The sequence below is a fragment of the Triturus cristatus genome, chromosome 7, assembly GCF_964204655.1.
Source record: "Triturus cristatus chromosome 7, aTriCri1.1, whole genome shotgun sequence".
Taxonomy (NCBI): Eukaryota; Metazoa; Chordata; class Amphibia; order Caudata; family Salamandridae; genus Triturus; species Triturus cristatus.
In genome coordinates, this window is record NC_140590.1 from 1,691,076,479 (window position 1) to 1,691,097,146 (window position 20,668).

The 20,668-nt window shown below is 46.7% G+C and overlaps 1 protein-coding gene and 1 long non-coding RNA gene across 7 annotated transcripts in view; one reads left to right on the plus strand and one right to left on the minus strand.

The window, feature by feature from the left end:
* Window positions 1-20,668, minus strand: part of PEX5 (peroxisomal biogenesis factor 5) — a 160,911-nt gene that overhangs the window by 48,671 nt on the left and 91,572 nt on the right. For 3 of the 6 annotated variants that reach the window (XM_085619871.1, XM_085619872.1, XM_085619873.1), the window contains exons 7-11: window positions 4,069-4,159; window positions 3,593-3,715; window positions 3,218-3,307; window positions 1,727-1,846; window positions 233-376 (exon numbers count right to left, since the gene is read on the minus strand). In XM_085619871.1, the coding sequence (XP_085475997.1) occupies window positions 233-376; window positions 1,727-1,846; window positions 3,218-3,307; window positions 3,593-3,715; window positions 4,069-4,159 (568 nt within the window). The remainder of the gene's footprint in view (window positions 1-232; window positions 377-1,726; window positions 1,847-3,217; window positions 3,308-3,592; window positions 3,716-4,068; window positions 4,160-20,668) is intronic. The other 3 variants (XM_085619874.1, XM_085619875.1, XM_085619876.1) reach the window with 1 other exon arrangement.
* Window positions 12,388-13,916, plus strand: LOC146812768 (uncharacterized). The gene is made up of 2 exons (XR_014966894.1): window positions 12,388-12,770; window positions 13,482-13,916. It is a non-coding gene; the product is annotated as an uncharacterized LOC146812768 (long non-coding RNA).

Genomic DNA, 20,668 nt, shown 5'->3' on the forward strand with positions numbered 1-20,668 from the left:
CAGCAATACAGACAGCCACCGGACACTCACAACATCCTCAAAACTATTTGAAAATCCATCTCTTTAGTTATAGCTAATTTGCTGTTAAAAAACAGAAAGAGAGCGACCGGTCTCTGTCTTGTGGTCAGAAGTAAGTTAATTACACTGTTTAAAAAAATTAAAATAAAGAGAGAGAGCACTCTGTACTGTGATCAGTCCATTTCCATCGAAGTAAGTTCATTACACTTTTTACCTCCATGTGATCAGGCTGTTGTTGAACAGCAGCCTCGAACAGCAGCACAGCGTTGGGGAGGTCACCTTCCTGCAGCCTTCGGAGGCCTTCCTCAAAAGCCTGAGGGTGATCCCTCATTGGGTTTTCCTCTTCAAACGTGTAACCCTGGGGGGAGAGCGATGGTGTGAATCATCCTTATGAGCATCCCCCACCAAGCCCATGTACATGTTCGTTGACCCTTGCAGTGTGAGTTGTACCCAGGAGCATTATCTACTCTCAGTTGTTCCATGTCAGTGCAGATGTCTGTCAGTGCCACACAACGCCCCCGAGGACCATATGCATGCTCTGTGGCTCATCCCTGTGTGGACAGCTCACAGCAGGATGTTGTTCCTCACAGCAGTCATTAATGATTGCTGTAGGACCCAGACAACGGGATTCCTCAGAGTAGCGCCACACCAAGAGCGTAGGAGAGAAGTAGTGTGCACTTCCACCAAACTATGTGTGGTCAGTGCAGCAGAACCAAGGACGGAAAACTTTGAGTGTGTCTGTCAGTGGACCATGACTCCAGCAGGCAGTGTAAGTTCACTCTCAGCAGTGCCATGTCAGAGTAGGCTTCACCCAAGCACTGTCTTATCAGTGTGCCCAGAGTTTCCAAGCCCATGACTAGAACATGCCAAAGACAGATAAATAAGACTACAATTTGGCTGTGACCACTGAGTCACAGAGGGATATTAATGATGGTGCTAAACAACATAAATAAAAGGACTACTGTTAGAAACTGAGGTAACAAGGGGGCATTTCGTGTTATAACAGGAAAAATGTAATGCAAATTTGACACAGTATCATCTGTATAACTGCTTACTAATAGGTGTTGCTAAAGAATCATTTACAGGAGTGAGGCAGATTTATCTTCTTCTCTGAACCCTGCCCGGGCTCCAAAGAGCATCAGATCTGCAGTGCCTCACATTCAGGAACATCTGAGAGCGAAGCAGGCAGCGGAGCCTCTGTTTGGATAGGGAATCGCTGCGTTCTTTACTATACTGGCAATGAGGGTGAGAGGCAGATGGAAAGGCAACCGCTAATAGTGCTGCACTAGCTTACCAGGAAATAATGCGACAGACGTTCAAAAGCTAGTGCTGCCTCACAGATCCAGACCATCTGTTTGCTGTACATCATTATGGGTTTTCTCTTCCCAGGAACAGGTCAGTGGGAGCTTCTTCCTAGCAGGTCCTGTTTAGAGTGAGATTCATTCCAAGCTCACACACTAACACATATTGGCTTTCTACTAACATGATCTGGTCCATGTGAGCTTCCTCCAAACATGCCTAAGCTCACACGCTAACACATATGAGGTTCATGCCAATATTTTATGGTGTGAGCTTCCCCCTAGCAGGTGCTGTTTAGAGTGAGCTTCGTTCTAAGCTCACAGGCTAGCACATACGGGGTTCTTACAGACAACATTCGCTTGCTCCTATCAAGGGCCAGGTACAAACACTATATTCTGCCGAGTGTTACCTTGTCATATGAGGAGGAGGTCAGGTCATCATAATCCGTCAGCCAGGGGTGCACCTCAGCATCACGCTTCGCCATCTCCTCCCACTCTGCCTGCAGCTTGTCCCAGAAATCAACATCGGACTGCGAAGGAAGAGGAGGTTGGGAGTTGCAAGAGGTCGGAGGTTGAAAGCGGAGATGGGGAAGGAAATGAGCAACCAGGCAAACAAGAGAAAAGGGAAAGTAAAAGTAAAAGGTATGGATTAAAGAAATATAGTAGAAGAGAAAGGAGGGGAGAAAGCAATGGTATTGAAAAGGGAAATAAGAAAAGTAAGATGTGGAAAAGGAAATATTAGAAGAGGGGAAGATGAGGTAAGGAAAACAACATTTGGGAAAGGGATCAGTGGAAATAAGAGTAAGGGGAGAAAAGTAAAGGGGAGTAAGAGAATGAAAAGTGAAGCAGGGTAAATAGAAAAGAAGCATGAAGAAATGGAAGAGGGGAAGGATAAGAACAGAGAAGAACAGGTGAGAAGCAAAGAAGAGGATTTGATATACAAGGGTAAAAGGACAGTGGGAGTGGAAAGGAAATGAAAGAAGAGGAAGTGGGGAAAGAGTACATGGTAGTTAGGAAACAAAAGGTGGAGAGAAATGATGGAAGCAGAGGAGTATGCCAATAAGAAAGGCGACAAAAGTAGTGATAAAAGGAGCAGTGAGACGAAAGTTAAGAAGGGAGGACACAGAATGGTAGAAGAGTGACCATGTCATTAGTTGTAAAGAGAATTTCCATTATCTCAGCCTCACTCTATCAATAAAGATTCTCAGTTTTCTGGTCGTGCACGCAGTCTCTGTTGTGTGTATTCCCTTACTTTCCTCACAATTAGCATGCTTTGGGGCAGTGAAACTAAGCCTGGCTACGATGTTTGGATCTAGACTTGTCACAGGGGTAACCTACTGGAAAACTGGCAGTATCTCCAATGGAAACTGATGGTTGCTATCTGTCCAGCATCCCTGCTCCTCCTTTCCTCAAAGCACTGGAAGAGGCTTGTTCTGCTAACAGGTGGATCTAACAACTCACAATCCCACCCAGAGAAATAAGGCTCCTTTGGGAGACAGATCCCAGAGCCACTTGCAGTACTGTAGAATTGTATGGAGGTCTACTTCCTGAGCATATTCTCTGCAGACACCCCCCACAATTTCTTCTCAGTCCATTAGGTCTATTGAGTACTGCTCTTATGTGCATTTTAAAGGTTTTCATCTCTTCCCTTTTTTCCCCCATCCTTTTTTAAATTATGTTGTAGGGACATCATCTTGTGCGCATTCACTGCAGCTGTACCCCCTTACTTATCACAATGTTATGAAGGGTATTCTCCTGTCCTACGTCAGTCCTGTTTGCATTTTCTGGAGAATTCAAGCTCCATCTCTCAATCCACTTCCCCCCCACAGGGGTATTAGAAGAATCAAAGTTTAATCTGTTCTGCATCCCCTGGTCACCCTCTAAACACTTAGCTCTCTTACCTCGACAGCCACTTTAGCCTTCTCAAAATCCGTGTCTGCTGGCAGGTTCCCACTCATTGCAAACTGGTCGACCCAGGCATCTGAGGCAGCCTGCCATCGGAGATAAAAAACACAATACAATATGGAACCCTCTAGAAATGAAAATGAAATAAATAGTTGGGCGTGAAGAACTTCTCTCTCTACCGTTCTCGACTATAGCGTTGTGAGAGTTGTGAAATCCTAGTCACCTATAAATCCAGGAGCATTCTAAGAACTGTTACAATGAGTTACAGACCACCACTGCCACTCGTAGCGCTAACGCTTTAAACACCGTGACATATTTTCTTATTTAAAGGAAGTGATGTGATCCCTGTTCTGCAAGAGGTACTTTCCTACCTGCTGCTGTAAAAATTCATCAGCCCACTGCTCTGCCTGCCCCGGGGCGCTAGCGGTCACAGTCACTTGGTTTTGGTCAATGGTGACCTGACCGTCTCCTATCTGTCTGACAAACTTCATGAACTGTCACCAGGAATGAGAGATGGAAGCAAAAAATCGAGACAAAAGAAGAGGAAAGCACAAAGAACACAACAGGGAGAAAGAAAGAGAGAGAGAAAGACGGATAATATTCAGTTAAGAGATGCTCAAAGTCTCATCTTATGATGTCTACAAAATCTTGCCATTTTAAAATACATGTTAATAGGTGTTCTGCTCAAATAGATCTCCTTAGTATTTTAGTTTCATTCTCTTAATATGACACCACTAAGAATTGTCTTAACTGGCACTATATCCCAAACATCTTATCAAGACATCTTAAAAGGGAGTATCAGATACAAGCAGGCTCAGCAGAACCACCGCCCCCCAACCCTCCTCACCTCGGAGCCCGAGAGCTTGGGGTCCTCCACCTTGGACAAAAACTCGTTGGCTGTTCTTCTGAGGTCCTCCTCGGGCTGATATTCCTCATACCTAAAGTTCCCGCACAAGACATGAAAAAGATTGACATTAGACAGGCGAGGATGGAACATAACCTCGGAAATATCCTTTCCAGTCCCCCCTTGCAATACTGCTCTTCGAGGAATCCCCTAATCAGGTTGAGAAAGGCTCATTCCATTTTATTGCTTTACTATTCTTGCATTTTCAGATTTTTGGAAAACTATCAAACTTTTAAAAATATCTGAGGAAGAGCACAGCATAGTATAGGGTATTTGGTTAGGCTCGCATGTCCAGCACACTGGCCCCCAGCTTTCAGCAGTAGAATTATATGATCCAGGGGTTCTGACCCACAAACTGATGCATGTGCAGCACAACCAAATAAGGACATTGGAGAGGAATCAAAGGAACAAAGAGCGGAACAGGGAAAGAAAGAGCGGAACAGGGAAAAAGATGCTGAACAGGTAATTGAAATGGGAAGAGCACAGACTGCTTTCAGAACCAAGGCAGGCAGAAAGTGAGGATCCTAAAAAAGCTGAGAAGCGAAATGTTTCACAATTGCCTTAGTAATGGTCAAAAAATAATAATTCACAAAGCTAGTTACCATGACTTATTTATTCCCACTTAGACTAGTCACTAAATTGTCCCAGTGGTGTGTATGGTGAATAGTGATTTTTATTGGGATGCAATGAGTTGGCAAGAGTATGTCAGACAAACTGTAACAAGCTCATATTTAACATACAAATGGAAGTTGTAATTCATGCCTCGGACTCCTATTCGTCCATTAGAGTCAGGCGCTGGAGTGTTCACCAAAGGTCAACATTAGATGATAGTGTGTATATCCTATTGAAGCATGGATATGCAGGGTTTCTATGGGTATTCATTTTTTATCACCTAGATCCTTCTCTGAGGTTTTGCTACAAAGATAGTTAAAATACATGCAATCTGTGTTTTTTCCCTTTCAATCTGCCACCTCCTCAGAGGGGTTGGACAAAAAAAGCAAGCAAGACACAACCATTGAGAGCTTAGCTTCTGTTTTTAATTGGTCACTGTCAGAGTAAGGTCCCCAGCTATGTCATCGATCACTCACATCAGCAGTAAGTAGTAGAAAAGACTGAGAAAAAGCTAACTGGATCTGAACCCTGTTTCAACAAGTGATGTGACTTTTACTTGTCATAATAAACTACAAAGCTTAGGCACCAGAGGAGCATTCGGAGGTGCCAAATGTGGATTAACATTAAAATTGTTCACAAACAGGTGATGTCTGTTAAGAGTGCAGACATTTGGGAAGTTGAAAGAGCCTATTCTCTGGTGGTAAGATTTGTAAATACACCAACATTAGCATGAATTTCTGCTCTGTGCAGCCTCGCTAAACTCCCATGTGCAGACTATCCTGCTTCTGTTTTGCTTGTAGTTTGGCCTACTAAGGATTGTTTCCCTGATGGCCTTATTTCTGTATACCTGACCTATGTCTGCCAGCCGACAGCCATCCTTCGACAATTATTCCATTGACATTTTCTTTGCTATAAAGGAGCACTGAAATATCACTAGGGCTAAAAAACAATATAAATTAAAACCTTATAAAAGTGATTTATTCTCTTTAACAAGATCAGCTGTTCAACCACTTGTCCAAAACAACAATTGTTCTACAGCCTGACACATTAGACTATATTGCTGCTTTCTTGATTTGCAAGGTGTTGGTGAAGTTGCTGGTCAAACAACTGCAACTATGCCTTGATGATCATGCCTCCAAAATCAACCACTGTCCTTTACTTGACAAAGCCTTGACACACTTGTGTAAAGGCATTTCCACCCAGCAGGCACACCATTGCTAGGCTGAACCACTGCCACCTGCATCAAGGTACACTGCTGAAGCACAGATGTTGGTGGCCTCATACAAAGTCATCAGTCTTACTAAATGAAGAAAAGTTTGAGCAGTTTGTACATATCACAAGAATGGCCATAAAATAGTTCAATGAGTTGCACTTACATGAGACATAAAACAGTATGTAGACTTGATTTAGGATCCGTAAGTTACATAAATAATATCACATTTGTGAATTATTGGTACAGAAATCATTGTAAGCCATGCAAAAACGATTCACAAATGAAAGAAATAGCACAGATGGGGACGTGGACTAAGGGGTAGGTATAACCACCAGAACTCTTTCTCAGGAAGATCTCCTGAGAGCAGTAGTTTTTCCACGTACCTCAAGGAGTTCATTCCTTAATGTAGGAGGATCACTAGAACTCAAACTACAACCCACACACAAGAGATTTATCCAATTGTTAATTCATTTGTAAAACCCCAAATTGCTGGAGCCAGTCCTTCACCCTCAAAGGATTATTGTGAGCAGTTCGTGATTTTCTTTCTTTGAAAAATCAGCCTTATATACGACTTTCTGGCATGAAACCTGGATCTAAACATTAATACCAGAGAAATCGTCCCAGCAAAAGAGGTTTCATTGGATTTGTCCGCTTTCCCCAAACTGAACAACAACGTCATTAGGGCAGCAGCCGAGACAATCACGTCTGGCTCGCCTCTAGACTTGCCACCTACAGATCTATTGCTGAAGGGAGGTGACAGTATCATCTCTGTCTTGACGGCTATCTAGAACATCTCACTGGAAAGTGGACTAGTCCCTGATACGTGGAAACACGCAATTATTAGTCCATTGCTGAAAAAATCCTCCTTGAATCACAACAAGATCTAAAGACCATTATCATTACTTCCAGGTATTAGTAAGATCCTAAAAAGTGGTAAATCGCTATTTTTTTTTTTTTTTTTTGGAAAACCTTTATTGACATTTCAAGCAATTACACATATGGGCCTACAACCTCCGGGGCCGGCCGCTAAACAATCAGAATAACAGAAAGCAGGTCTATCACAATCAGTACCTCGGGGAGCAAAATCTCGACACTAGCATACTCCCAGTCTCTGAACAGCCCAGGTAGGAGACCAGGATAATAAAGGTTTACATTTTATAATAGAAAAGGATGGAAGGATCAGGTGCCAAACAGTTTCCCAGCAGCGAAAAATGGCAGGCAGAACGATGAACGTAAACAATACACAGCAGTCTATCTAAGCAATGGCGCTGAAACAGTAAGTTCAGGATGTGGAGGAATGACACGGCCATTTGCGCCTGCAACCCCCTGCCCCAAGACCCAGGAAACTCCGCGGAAATTATGGCACTCCGGAAACAGCAGTGATTAACAACAAAGGAGTACTACCATGCTGATCCCAGAAAAAGACAAAGAAGAATAAGAGAAGAAAAGGAGGCCATAGAAAAAGGAGGTGAAAGACTAAAGGATCCCCCCCCCCAACCCCCCACCCTGCACCTCTGCAGATGAGTACGGCCCCCCCTCCCAGCAGTGTGCCTGTCGCCCCGGAACCAGACCCGAAATATAGAAGAACAGAGAAAAGAAGTGGGAAAGGAGCCCCCACCAGACGGGGGGGTAGAGAGAGTATTAATAAACTGGAGGAGGGCCTGCAAAACACGCCCCCGGTTTCTCCCTCCCGCACCACACGGTTTCCCATAAAGCATACAATAAAGAACACAAAATCGACCCTGTCAAAGAGGAGTAAGGAGGATTACGCACTTGGTACACTAACAATTATGCCATGAGAGCACACAACTCCCGAGCCCGCCCGCCTAGTAGGTGACCACCTCGGAAGGGTCAGCATCATCCTTGGCCACTCTTTGCAAACCCACCCATGCATACCCCTCGTCCCAGTGCCATGTCCAATGTTACCAGGAAGAGAAGTGTCCAATAAAACTCAGGAAGCGACACACACAGGTAGGGTAGAGGGCTCTGAAGATCGACACAGTCAGCTCTAGGGAGGATCGTCTTTCCCGATGCCGAGCCAGGATTTACACTGCACACCAGGCCCAGGAAGGCGGAATCAGCCAGGGCGGGCGACCGTTGCTTGGACGTTGCCTGGGTCGTCGGAGACCGCGCACGGGACAAGGCCACCACCCCCCGCTCAGATCCGAAACCTCCGGAACAGACCAAATCCACAGCCAGCTGATCGCACGTTAATATACTGTCCGGAGAGTCCAGGTGTGCACTATTCACAGGGGCGGCCACGACACTGTCCCCCCGTGCGCGGCGTGGGAAGTCCCAGTGTACCTGGGGATAGGCAGGCGGCAACTGTTCCGACGCTGATGTCACTCCATCGAGCTTGCTCCCCAACACCCAGGCTCCGTGAATCAGGGTGGAGTGAAGGGCACCGAGAGCCTCGAGAAGGTCACCGTACCCCAGTACAGCTCCCGGCGCTCGCCCCGCTACGCTCCTCAGAGTCACACCCTCCCAATCCTGCTGCAACCCAGTGTACAGGATGGTGGACTCTGGCATACCAAAATGGCCGCTGGGTAGGTCCATCCCAGATCGGGACCGGGGCTCAGTCACAAGCGCCTCGGGTTCCATGGCACTGGTAACTGGGTTCCGAGGGCAGGCAAGCAATGTGTCCGGTGTGTGGTCACGGGCCACAGTCGTCCCCACCACGGACCAGCGCCCGCGAAAATCCGGAAGCAGCCCGCAAGAATCGGGACAAGTTACGGGCGGCGTCCGGGCAGCTCACCGGCGAAGGCTGAAGCAAGCACCGGAGAGTCCTGTAGTTGCCACCTCAGGCACGCACTCGTTCAGCTACGCTTAGTGGTAGGAGCGACCACGGCGAAGCGCAGTCCGACATTCGCACCACTCCGGCAGTCCGACCCCACCCAGTCACCAAAGGCCGTTGTTGTTGCACTGCCGCCCGGCCACGGCGTTCACTCGAGATCCTGGCTCCGGGGCTGCACAGGCCGCAAACTTCAGACGGACATTTCTCCGGCGGTACCGCTGCCAGAAACTTCGGGGTCACACGGCCGGTTGCCGCTCGCGTTCACCAACACGGGTAGATAGCGCAGGCTAAGGATCTCGTGCAGGATATCTGTGCGGGGTGCGGAGGTTCACGGAGCCGGGAGCCTACGCTGCCGTCCCGGTCGCCATCTTGGCTCCTCCGTAAATCGCTATTTGGCTGACTTTTTGGAAACGCACAATCTCCTGCACCAGACGCAAACAGGCTTTCATCCTGGGTATAGTACAGAGATTTCCCTTTTATTAGTCAAGGAGGACTTAAAAAACACATTTGACCATGGAGGGACAGCTGCTCTCATTCTTCTAGATTTGAGCGCAGCCTTTGATACCGTCTCTGACGGCATCCTCCAACACATTTTAGGCGGTAGGTGTCACAGGGAAGGTACTAAGATGGCTGACCTAGTTTGTTTTTAGACAATATAAGTTTTCAGATTAGGGAAGGGTCATAAGTCCACCAGCTCAGGTACAGAGTGCCCCAAGGCTCATCGTTAAGCCCAACTCTTTTTAATATCTAAGCCCGCCCTTTAGCCGATATTATCTGTTCAGCTGGTCTCACTATGGTGTTGTATGCTGATGACACCCAGATCACCATTTCTTTTCACCTAACACAAGCCTAACCTCGGAGATACAGTCCTCCTGCCTGGAGCAGGTGAACAACTGGATGACAGGCTTAAATTGAACGGTGAAAAAAACAGAGGTTAAGGTTTTTGGAATCAAACCAGCATTGTGGGACCACATTCTCTGGCCTTCATGCCTGGGTGACCGCCCTTCCCCTAAAACGGAGGTTAAGAGCCTGAGGGTTTTAATAGATAACAAAATAACCATGGCCGCGTAGGCAAAGAAAGTGTCAGGGACAGGTTTTGGTCTCCTGAGAGCCCTCGGAAAACCAATAAATTGGCTTCCTGTGCACACTCGAAGAGTTGTGGTACGAGGTACTATAGTTCCATGCCTAGATTATGGTAACTCTCTACCTAGGTAGTCCTGCTTATGTAATTTAGAAGTTGAAAGTTATTCAGAACACTGCTGCCCGAATACTGCTGGGCCTGCCTAAAACACAGTCCACACGTCTGGCTTTGGCAAGCCTTCATTAGCCTCTGGTGAACAAAAGAATTTAATTCAAGGACTTTTGCATTGCGCGCAAGGTAAATCTTCACGTGGCCAGCATATCCTCAGTAACCTTATCATACCATACTACAACACAAGAGAGATTAGATCCAATAATTGTTCCCTCCTGGTCGCCCCCAGAATTAAAAGAGCCCAGGGTGGAGGGCGATTATTTGTATACTGGGTGTCTAAACTCTGGAAATCCCTGCCCAGTTACCTCAGAGCCAACAGCAACTTGTTAAGTTTCAGGAAGGAACTGAAGACCCACCTCTTCGCCTAACAAATACATTTCTTCCTCACGATTCCCATCAGTGTTGGGAAGCCCGGTCTTGAGTAGCTATGCACTTTACAAGACTAGGTAACATAACACCTCCATCCCCAGAGAAGATTGGGTACATTACACTAGACCATGATCAAATGCCATTGATCCTTAGGGACAAAAGAGGCATGAAACATGTCGACCATAGAATCGATTTTGTTAATTTCCAGAGTATCTTGTATCAAACAATGGCTACTTAGAACAATTGTTTCTCATTCCTGCTTTTAGTCTCAACATAGATCCCATATCTAAATTAAACAAAGACAGTGTGGAATCTATAGTTAACTTTAATCACTCTACACCAATTTTCCAATCTAGTGTCTGGCACTCGTTAACACACCTAGGTTGCACATCTACAACCTCATTTGAAGAAAAAATGATCTCCGACTAAGAGCCCCCTTGAGGGGCCTCATTGGGCATTGCAGTGCCAGCCCAACGAGGAGCAGAAACCCAATGATGAAGCATGCCACCCTTGGGTGGGTGAGGACTTGTACTCCTACCAGCACATGCTTTTAGTGACGGAGTAACTTCTGGGAATTTAAAAATCTACCTCAAACCAACAACAGACTGGGATACTCCACTGAATTTGATACAAGTTAGGAGAACGTATATTGGACCATAATCTCTCTTTGTCCTCCAACGATTCTGTGTGTTACAGAATTCATTCTGTGCATCCAGTGTCAATCAAAGCCATTTCTGCATAAGTTCACCCAGGTACAAATGGTGATTATCTAGACACTGGTTCCACATCCTCATTTAATTTTAGGTCCAGCCTTGATGGTGAGGCTCTTTGACAATCTGAAAACAGAATTGTAGAACACTTTCAGGCACATGCATCAAACCTTTTTGCGATCGCAAAGGGTGCGAATCGCAAAAATAGGCCGTTTGCGATCGCAAAAGTCAGTGTTGAAATGCATCAACTGTATATTTGCGAAAATCCATTTTTTCGCAAATATAAGGAATCGCAAAACATTCTGCGAATCAAATAGCGAATCGGTATTAGCGTGTCCCAATTACCGAATCGCAAACAACGAATCGCAAAATGTATGCATGACAAATCGCAAATAGCGATTTCCATGAAAATCGCAAATTAGCGATCGCTAAATAAGAAGGATCACAACCAGGTGGTAATCATGAGTGCAAATCACAGACAGGTGAAAACCAACTGAAACCCATTTAAACACACCCAGAATGAGCCAGCACTGTTCACAATGGCAGGGATTTACCTGATGGCGAGGAGGATGAGGCTGCAGGCTGCCGCACAGAGACGGAGGCGAATGAATGAGCGCATCTTCAGAGTCCGCATAACTTTGCTAGGCCAGCAAGAGGATGAGATATACGACAAGTATAGGCTCAATGCAGCAATGATCCATGACCTAATCAATGAATTGGACCCCATAATGCAACGACAGACACGTAGGACCAATGCCATCCCAACGCATGTGCAGGTCCTATGTTGCCTACACCTTCTGGCGTCAGGCAGTTTTCAGGGGGTCATTGCTGTTGCGGGAGGTGTGTCACAAAGCGCACTTTCAAGAATATTGAAAGCATTCCTTGATGCCATGATGGCCGTGATCGGGTCTCATATCAAGTTCCCTACCACCGCGCTTGACCTTGCAAAAACCAAACAGGAGTTCTACCAGATAGCTCGTTTCCCACATGTTTTGGGTTGTATTGATTGCACCCACGTTGCAATATGTCCCCCTGCAACACAGGAATATATATATAGAAATAGGAAATCTTACCATTCCCTCAATATTCAGGTTGTTTGCAATGCCAAAAACATTATCACTGACATTGTTGCGCAATTTCCAGGGAGTGCACATGACTCTTATATCTTCAGGCAAAGTGGCATACACACCCGTCTTGTCAGGGGAGAATTTGGAGAGGGACATCTGCTTGGTAAATATGTGTTATAGTTTATCACTGTCATTGTACGTATGTCAATGTGAAGCTGCCACTGACTCTTTGCTCCATTACATGTAGGTGACAGCGCATACGCCTTGCGTAATTACCTAATGACGCCTTACCTCAATCCCACAACTGCCAATCAACAGAGGTACAATGCAGCACATATTTCGACAAGGAACATCATAGAGCGCACATTTGGGCTGTTGAAGAGCCGATTCAGATGTCTACATAAGACCGGTGGAGCACTGAAGTACAACCCTGAACAATGCTGCAAGATAGTAGCGGCATGTGCCATGCTGCACAACATAGCGACAAGGGGAGGAATGGACATCGAGGTGTCTGACAGCGATTCGGAGGATGGGAACCAGCAAGTGCCACAACACCATGCAGCACAAGGGGCAGGCGCAGCAGAAGGGCGTAGGAGAAGATTTGACATCACACAAAATTATTTCTGAGGTGAGTAATGATGACACAGAAACTGACTATTGCTATCAGAGTATTCTTTAATTAAATAAAATTGCCATGAGTGTTCAAGCACACTTGTAATCTGACCAGTGCAATGGACATAAGTGGTTTGCAAATGTCAATTCACTTGTCACTCTGTGAAAAGTCAAATCCAAATAAATGGTTACGTCACCATAGTGGAATGCACTTGTACATGCCAGTCTAGCGCTTTTTCCCACGAACACCCAGACGCCTGTCAGACCCAGCATTGTCATCCGTTATGTTGGAAGCGGCGGGGGTACTGCTGCGTGTGTTGCGTCTTCCTGCAGTGCGGACTGGAACTGCCACACTACTTAGGCTTGAGCCACCCTCACTACCCTCTTCGGGCGTGGAATTGTTGGCCGCAATTGTGGAAGCATTTAGCAAATCAACTGCATTTGTGACCTGGTCCAGTGCTTTAGCCACATCGCCGCTCCAATGGCACATTTCAGTTTGCATGGTCACAGACCTACGTGCCAGCAGTGCAGTTGTCGTGGCCAATCTATTGTTTGATTTAGCAAACATTTTCAATTGCAGCATTAGTTGACGATGCTGTCTCTTCTGGGATACATTTCCCTCATGCATCACCTTGCTCAGTTGCTGCACACTTTCTGACAGTACTGCTATGTTGCTAGCCATCTTGCCAACTTGCAATTGTACTAATCGTGTGTTTTTTGTCTGCAGGCGCTGCATACGGAGCATCTGTCCCTCAAGACCACCCCAGACATCACTTGGTTGCTCCTCCTGCTGTGTCCTGAGTGCTCTTCCTCTCCTACGCCGGGCTCTGTGATTAGTTCTGGGGACCTGTGGTTGTGTTTGTGTGATGGAAGTTGTCTGGCCATGGCTGCCACCTGGTGTTGCATCAGCCTCATCATCTTCACACTCCATGGTGACTAGGGATGGAACAGTAGCCCTGCGTGACTTTGTTGGACGTGAGGGATTTATTTGCACCACAGGTGTGTCCATCTGTTCACCTGCGCTGGTGTCCTGCATGTCTGGGGAATCGCTATCCACATCTTCTACACGTTGTGCATCTGTGAGGTGAAACAGTGCAACACTGTATTATTTCATGTCTGTGATATTAATTGCACAGTAATAAATTTCTGCCTTTGTAAATGATTTTATACTCTATTAAGCTTTTTTGGGTTGTTACTCTGAGATTTGACATTTTAACTGCTTGACCTGACTACATCTCCCATAATGCCCCTCACCTACTGAATGCATTGTGTACTGGATGTTCAGGGTCTGCACTTGGGCTGTGCTGTGGTCGAGTTCTACCTTTACATTTTGTAACACTAAGAAAACATACATTCATCTTACCTTCAGATGTGTTTGCTGCTCCGGACGTGTCCAGCTGGGTCACACCAACAACAGCTTCTGGCTGGATGGTGGATTCAATCAAGTCCTCCATGGGAGTGTTCCCAGTGTCTGTTGGTGTTCCCCCTCCTGTCTTCTTTGCCTCCTTCAGGCGGTCAGCTATGCGCACCTTAGCCCGACTGCGCAAGTCGTACCATCGTTTTTTGAGTTCTTCAATGGTGCGGTGTGTCACCCCAATGGCATTGACCCTGTTTTGGATCCGGAGCCAGATTTTCCTTTTCTCCTGCTCTGCCACTTTCAATGATGCCTTTCCAAACAGCTTGTCATGGCTGTGGACTACTCCCTCAATGAGGGTGTCAATTTCTTTTTCTGCAAATTTAATTTTGCGTTTCCTGCCTGTTTGGCTCTCCTCTGCTGTTTGTGAGGCTTCCATTTGATATCACAAGTTTTTCTTCTGTCTCTGTCACACTCCTGTTCTGCTCCCAGAGCCAGCTCCCTCCTCTCCCTGACACTGTGCACTGGAAATGAGGCTGGTGCTGCTCACTTCCTGGTTGTGATGTCATCAGGATGCATCAAAAAGCGACTTCGGTATTAGCGATTTCGCTAATTGCGAAATCGCTAATAGCGAGTTCGCAAATGCCGAAATCGCAATTTATTTAGCGATTTTTAGCGATTCGCAATATTCTCGCAAAGTTTTTGTTGCATCGTGTTTTGCGAGTCTTTATTTGCGATTCCTTAAAATTCGCAAATAAGGACTCGCAAACTCTCTTTTTGATGCATGTGCCTGTTTGAGTATGTACTCTTGAAGGACACGACTGGTTTCAACTACAACACTAAAGGATCCCAATGGAATTGTGGCATTAATCGCCACAGTCTTGATAACGAGGAATCCTCGACTTCGAGGTTATCTCGATACAGAAGTAATGTTGAAGTCGAGGATGCACAGAGGTCCAGGATGCATCAACAGATTGAGAGGAAATATGTGCATATTGCTCAGAGACTTGAGGTGGGTATCAGAGAGAAACCAACAACAACTGAATGAAGAGAAAATCCATTGGTGTTTACCAACAATTGCAACCACCAAATACACTTTTTTTCCCACCTTTATGCTCGGCATTGCCCTCAATAAAACCCTATCAAAAAAGATGTGATGACTAGTGAGGGGAACAATAAATAATACAGCTCACAGAAAGTTAACCTTTCTTTAAACCTAAGGATGTGTGGTATATCAGGAGACGAAAAAGAAATTAATTCAACTATTATTCTATTGTGAAAAATTACATGACATGCAGTGCACAGAGTTCAGGATGCTTGCACTACTGAGTGGAAAATGAACTAATTAAGTTGCTGAACTACATTATGGGAACGTAAAGCAGTTTCCTGTCCTAAAGTAACAGTGAAAGTTAATGTTTAAAGAGGCTGTTGCCTATCTGAATCCTTCCTCTGCACTCTGCCCAGTGAAAAGGAGAGTATTACAAGGTGTTAACCCATCCTTTGGTTTATTTGGGCATTTAATTCCATTTGCAAAGAAGTAAAAACCTTTTACTTTACCTGGCAACTTTATGAACCAAGTTTGAAACTCGGGCCAATGTCTGAGTCATCATTGACATTACTTGCTCCTCCTCACTACCCTGCACTGTAACTTGCAGCTACCACGGTCTAAATAACATGCTGTGTACTTATTTAATTCTAAGACACTTACAACTACAATAGATGCAAATATTAAATAAGTTAATAGCTGATTAAAGCTATAGGTGGAGGTAGGCAGTGAAAATCCTTTCACCAAAAATGGAAAAAAAGCTGGGTACCATCCAAGAAATGAAGGGGTTTAATTCAGGTGCTACATCCAGGCTGCACCAACGCAAACACATTCTTTGATTCTAAATTGCGTTGGCACTAGCTCCTTTACCAAAGTATTCTGCTGTCAGTGGGAGATTAGCTTTTGGCCTGCTGGCCCAGCATGTCTAGAGTTTGTGTAGTAGAATGGCAGTAACCAATTTTAGTTATGTCCTGCCCTTGTTCAAGCAATGTAGTAGTTAGAGACGTAAGGTTAGGGTAATAGACACTGCTTCATGTGCTTAATAAATTACAAATAAAATAAATTAATGAGTGCAGGGCTCCAAAGATTTGAGTTTTTCGTAGAAACCCAGTGCTGATAATCACCAGGATTGTTGAACTCCAAGGGATGCCTGGTTTTGATTCCAACTCAGGTCTCCTTCTTCCACCACTCTACACTTCGGGTCCTCTTTTTTCTCTTTTGCACATTAGTTTTCAGGTTAATTTTTATCACTGTCCCCAAAAACGGATGCTGGTGCCAACCCCCTGCAGCCACCTGTACAGATGAAACACTCCTCCTGCAGGGCTGGGAGGAGGAAGAGTGACTGGGAGCCGCTCTTATTCCAGGAAACGCACACGGCTTGATAAAGTCTCCTGCAAATTGTGAGAACTGGAAAGTGGGTTTTCATTTGTGAGATAGTGTAGTTCTCTCAACTACAGGTCTTTTGTCAAAATAAACAGAGTTACAAGACACAGGATAGAAAAGAATGACATTGTTTGAAAACTCAAGTCACAGTGTTAAATAAAGAGGAGACTCCTTGGCCACACCTTCCTAACCTAATGCACTGGGGGCCTGACCCTGCCAGCACTAGACGTGCACAACCTGAGCTCCAGTTAGATTGCCAACCTTCCTTGCTGCCAGCAGGTTGTAGTACTGTGTTTGACCGTTTGTTTTTAGCTAGAACTGCTAAATAATTCTGCTCACCTGACCACTGAGGGAAGTGTTACTGCAGTTACAGCACTGATTCCCTCTAGTCTGGCAAATGGCAATGAGCTACATTTTGTCCAAACGAAAGGTATCTTAACTGATATTAGAACATTGGAATGTGGAGCACTCCATTGTAGACAATGGAGTGCTCCATGCTTCTACGGGCTGGTAAAGGCCCGCAGAGCAACATTCCAATGTTTTACAAAAGCCTCTCGAAGCTCGAGGGGATTTAAATCCCCTCGAGCTTCGAGAAGCCTTTGTTTAATTTATTAGAACATTCTGCCCTCTAGTGGCAGAATGTTCTAATAGCCTTATAGCCCTTCGTAGCAGGGCTATACCGCTATTAAAGTCCCGCTGCTTTTGTTAAAGTCCCTCGCCTTCGGCTCGGGCCTTTAACGCTGCAGCGGGCCTTTAATAGCCGGTATAGCCCGCTACGGCGGGCTATAAGGCTATATTAGAACATTGGAATGTTGGGAGCTCCATTGAAAACAATGGAGTGCTCCGGGCTTATAATGGCTGGTATAAGCCCGGAGCTCCAACATTCCAATGTGTCTTTGTTCACAGCTCTGGCTGTGAACAAAGACTTCAGGGAGCCTGAGGGGATTTCAATCCCCTCGCGCTCCCTGAAGGCTTTGTTTTGTTAGAACATTCTGCCCTCTAGTGGCAGAATGTTCTAATAGCCTTATAGCCCTTCGTAGCAGGGCTATACCGGGTTTTAACCCCTTCGATGCTCATGACGGAGCGGTTCCGTCATGAGCATCGGTTGAGCTGTGCTCATAACGGAACCGCTCCGTCATGAGCACAGCCCCTGGGGGAAGCGCTGGCGCTCCCCCCCTGGGGCATCGATCGTGCCCCCACAGAGGGGGATGGCAGCAGAAGAGTTTCCGCTGCCACCCCCGAGCCCCCCCACGCTTCCTGATGATGTCAGCGCGCACAGCGCGCGCCGGCATCGGGGGAGAGGAAAGAGTATTTCCTCTCCCCTGATGTCTCAATGCTGGGCATTCCTGTCCCACGATCGCGCACAGCGTCGCGATCGTGGGACAGGAATGCCCCCACTAGACCCCAGGGATCTCGTATTTGGCCATTTTGGGAGCGACCCCTTGGGCAAGGGTCGCTCCCCTGGGGGCAGATCGGTCCACTTTCGGTCCGTTTCTGCCCCCAGGGGGGGGCAGAAAAGCCCACTAGACACCAGGGATGTCGTAATATTGTTATGGGAAGCGACCCCTTGGGCAAGGGTCGCTTCCCTGGGGGATAATTACTACGCAGACATTTCTGCCCCCCCTGGGGGCAGATTGGTCCACTTTCGGTCCGTTTCTGCCCACAGGGGGGGGCAGAAAAGCCCACTAGACACCAGGGAATTTCGATATATTGATATGGGAAGCGACCCCTTGGGCAAGGGTCGCTTCCCTGGGGGATAATTATTGCTCAGACTTTTCTGCCTCCCCTGGGGGCAGATCGGTCCACTTTCGGTCCGTTTCTGCCCCCGGGGGGGGCAGAAAAGCCCACTAGACACCAGGGATGTCGTTATAGTGAGATGTGAAGCGACCCCTTGGGCAAGGGTCGCTTCCCTCGGGGAATAATTTTTGCACAGACTTTTCTGCCCCCCCTGGGGGCAGATCGGTTCACTTTCGGTCCGTTTCTGCCCCCAGGGGGGGCAGAAAAGCCCACTAGACACCAGGGATGTCGTTTTTTTGATATGGGAAGTGACCCCTTGGGCAAGGGTCGCTTCCCAGGGGGAAACATTTATGCTCAGACTTTTTTGCCCCCCCTGGGGGCAGATCGGTCCACTTTCGGTCCCTTTCTGCCCCCCGGGGGGGGGGCAGAAAAGCCCGCTAGACACCAGGGATGTTGTTTTGTTCATTTGGGAAGCGACCCCTTGGGCAAGGGTCGCTTCCTTGGGGGCATAATTTTCTGGAAGACTTTTCTGCCCCCCCTGGGGGCAGATTGGTCCACTTTCGGTCCGTTTCTGCCCACAGGGGGGGGCAGAAAAGCCCACTAGACACCAGGGAATTTCGATATATTGATATGGGAAGCGACCCCTTGGGCAAGGGTCGCTTCCCTGGGGGATAATTATTGCTCAGACTTTTCTGCCTCCCCTGGGGGCAGATCGGTCCACTTTCGGTCCATTTCTGCCCCCGGGGGGGGGCAGAAAAGCCCACTAGACACCAGGGATGTCGTTATAGTGAGATGTGAAGCGACCCCTTGGGCAAGGGTCGCTTCCCTCGGGGAATAATTTTTGCACAGACTTTTCTGCCCCCCCTGGGGGCAGATCGGTTCACTTTCGGTCCGTTTCTGCCCCCAGGGGGGGCAGAAAAGCCCACTAGACACCAGGGATGTCGTTTTTTTGATATGGGAAGTGACCCCTTGGGCAAGGGTCGCTTCCCAGGGGGAAACATTTATGCTCAGACTTTTTTGCCCCCCCTGGGGGCAGATCGGTCCACTTTCGGTCCCTTTCTGCCCCCGGGGGGGGGCAGAAAAGCCCACTAGACACCAGGGATGTTGTTTTGTTCATTTGGGAAGCGACCCCTTGGGCAAGGGTCGCTTCCTTGGGGGCATAATTTTCTGGAAGACTTTTCTGCCCCCCCTGGGGGCAGATCGGTCGACTTTCGCTCCGTGTCTGGCCCCAGGGGGGGGGGGGGGCAGAAAAGCCCACTAGACACCAGGGAATTAGTGTAAATAAAAATGGAAGTGACCCCTTTGGCAAGTGTCGCTTCCAGGGGGCAATTTTTGTAATATGTATTTGGCCCACCGGCCCCGGGACAGAGTAGCCTTTTTTTTTCCTGCTGTTTTCTGCCCCACCTGGAACATAACCCGATTGACCATTTGGGTAGTAACATAGCATGTTGTAATGTTTATTGTTTTATTTTTTGTGAATTGCAATAGTAATGTTTTTTTTTTTTTTTTAACTTTTTTGTTCTAGGTGAAGGCTTTTGCTCTTTTCAGTTTGCCGTGTTGTTATGGTGGTTCTGCTGTTTGTGTAGTTTGGTAAGAGACTCTTTTTTGTACAATGTAAATGTGTTTGATTTCTCTGCATGAATTTTTTTTGCAAATGGTGTAATAATAGCAGTATGTTTGTTTTTTGAGTGTCAAAAACTTTTTGCATTGGTGCTCGATGTGTATTTTGTTGTCTTGTGAGTAATTTTTTTTTTTTCTTCTTTCTAGTTGGATATCGTTGGTTTTTGCTGTGTCACTGCAGAGTAGGTTTCTGGTGAGTGCAGCTGTCTCTTGTAATTGAATTGTATAGTTTTTTAGTACATTGATCTTTGTGATAAAGGTACACATTTCTTTACTTACTTGGTTTGCACATTGTTGGTTGTTGTTGACTTGTTTGTGCAGTCTTCTATCTTAGTAAGTATAATGGCTAGCCGCAGGATTACTGCTCAGCAGGTTGTTGGTTTGCTGTTTGAGTCTTCCTCTGATATTGGTTCGGAGACTGACTCTGCATCTGAGGGAGAGGAGGCAGGGGACGATTCTGGCAGTGAGTTGTCTCTCCATATGGAGTCATCGGATGATGAAGATACTCTTAGTGCGGATGAAGTGCCTGTGTTAGAGGAGGAGACTGATGTGCCGATAGTGCGGCAAGAGGCATCTGGGCTGCAGCCTGGTGCTGCAAGGCTTCCCGTTGGTGTAGTGCGGCAAGAGGCATCTGGGCTGCAGCCTGGGACTGCAAGGCTTCCCGTTGGTGTAGTGCGGCAAGGGGCATCTGGGCTGCAGTCTGGGACTGCAAGGCTTCCCTTTGAAAGTGATGACCTCTGGGTTGCCCCTGGCATGGTGCAGCCGGCATTGCCAG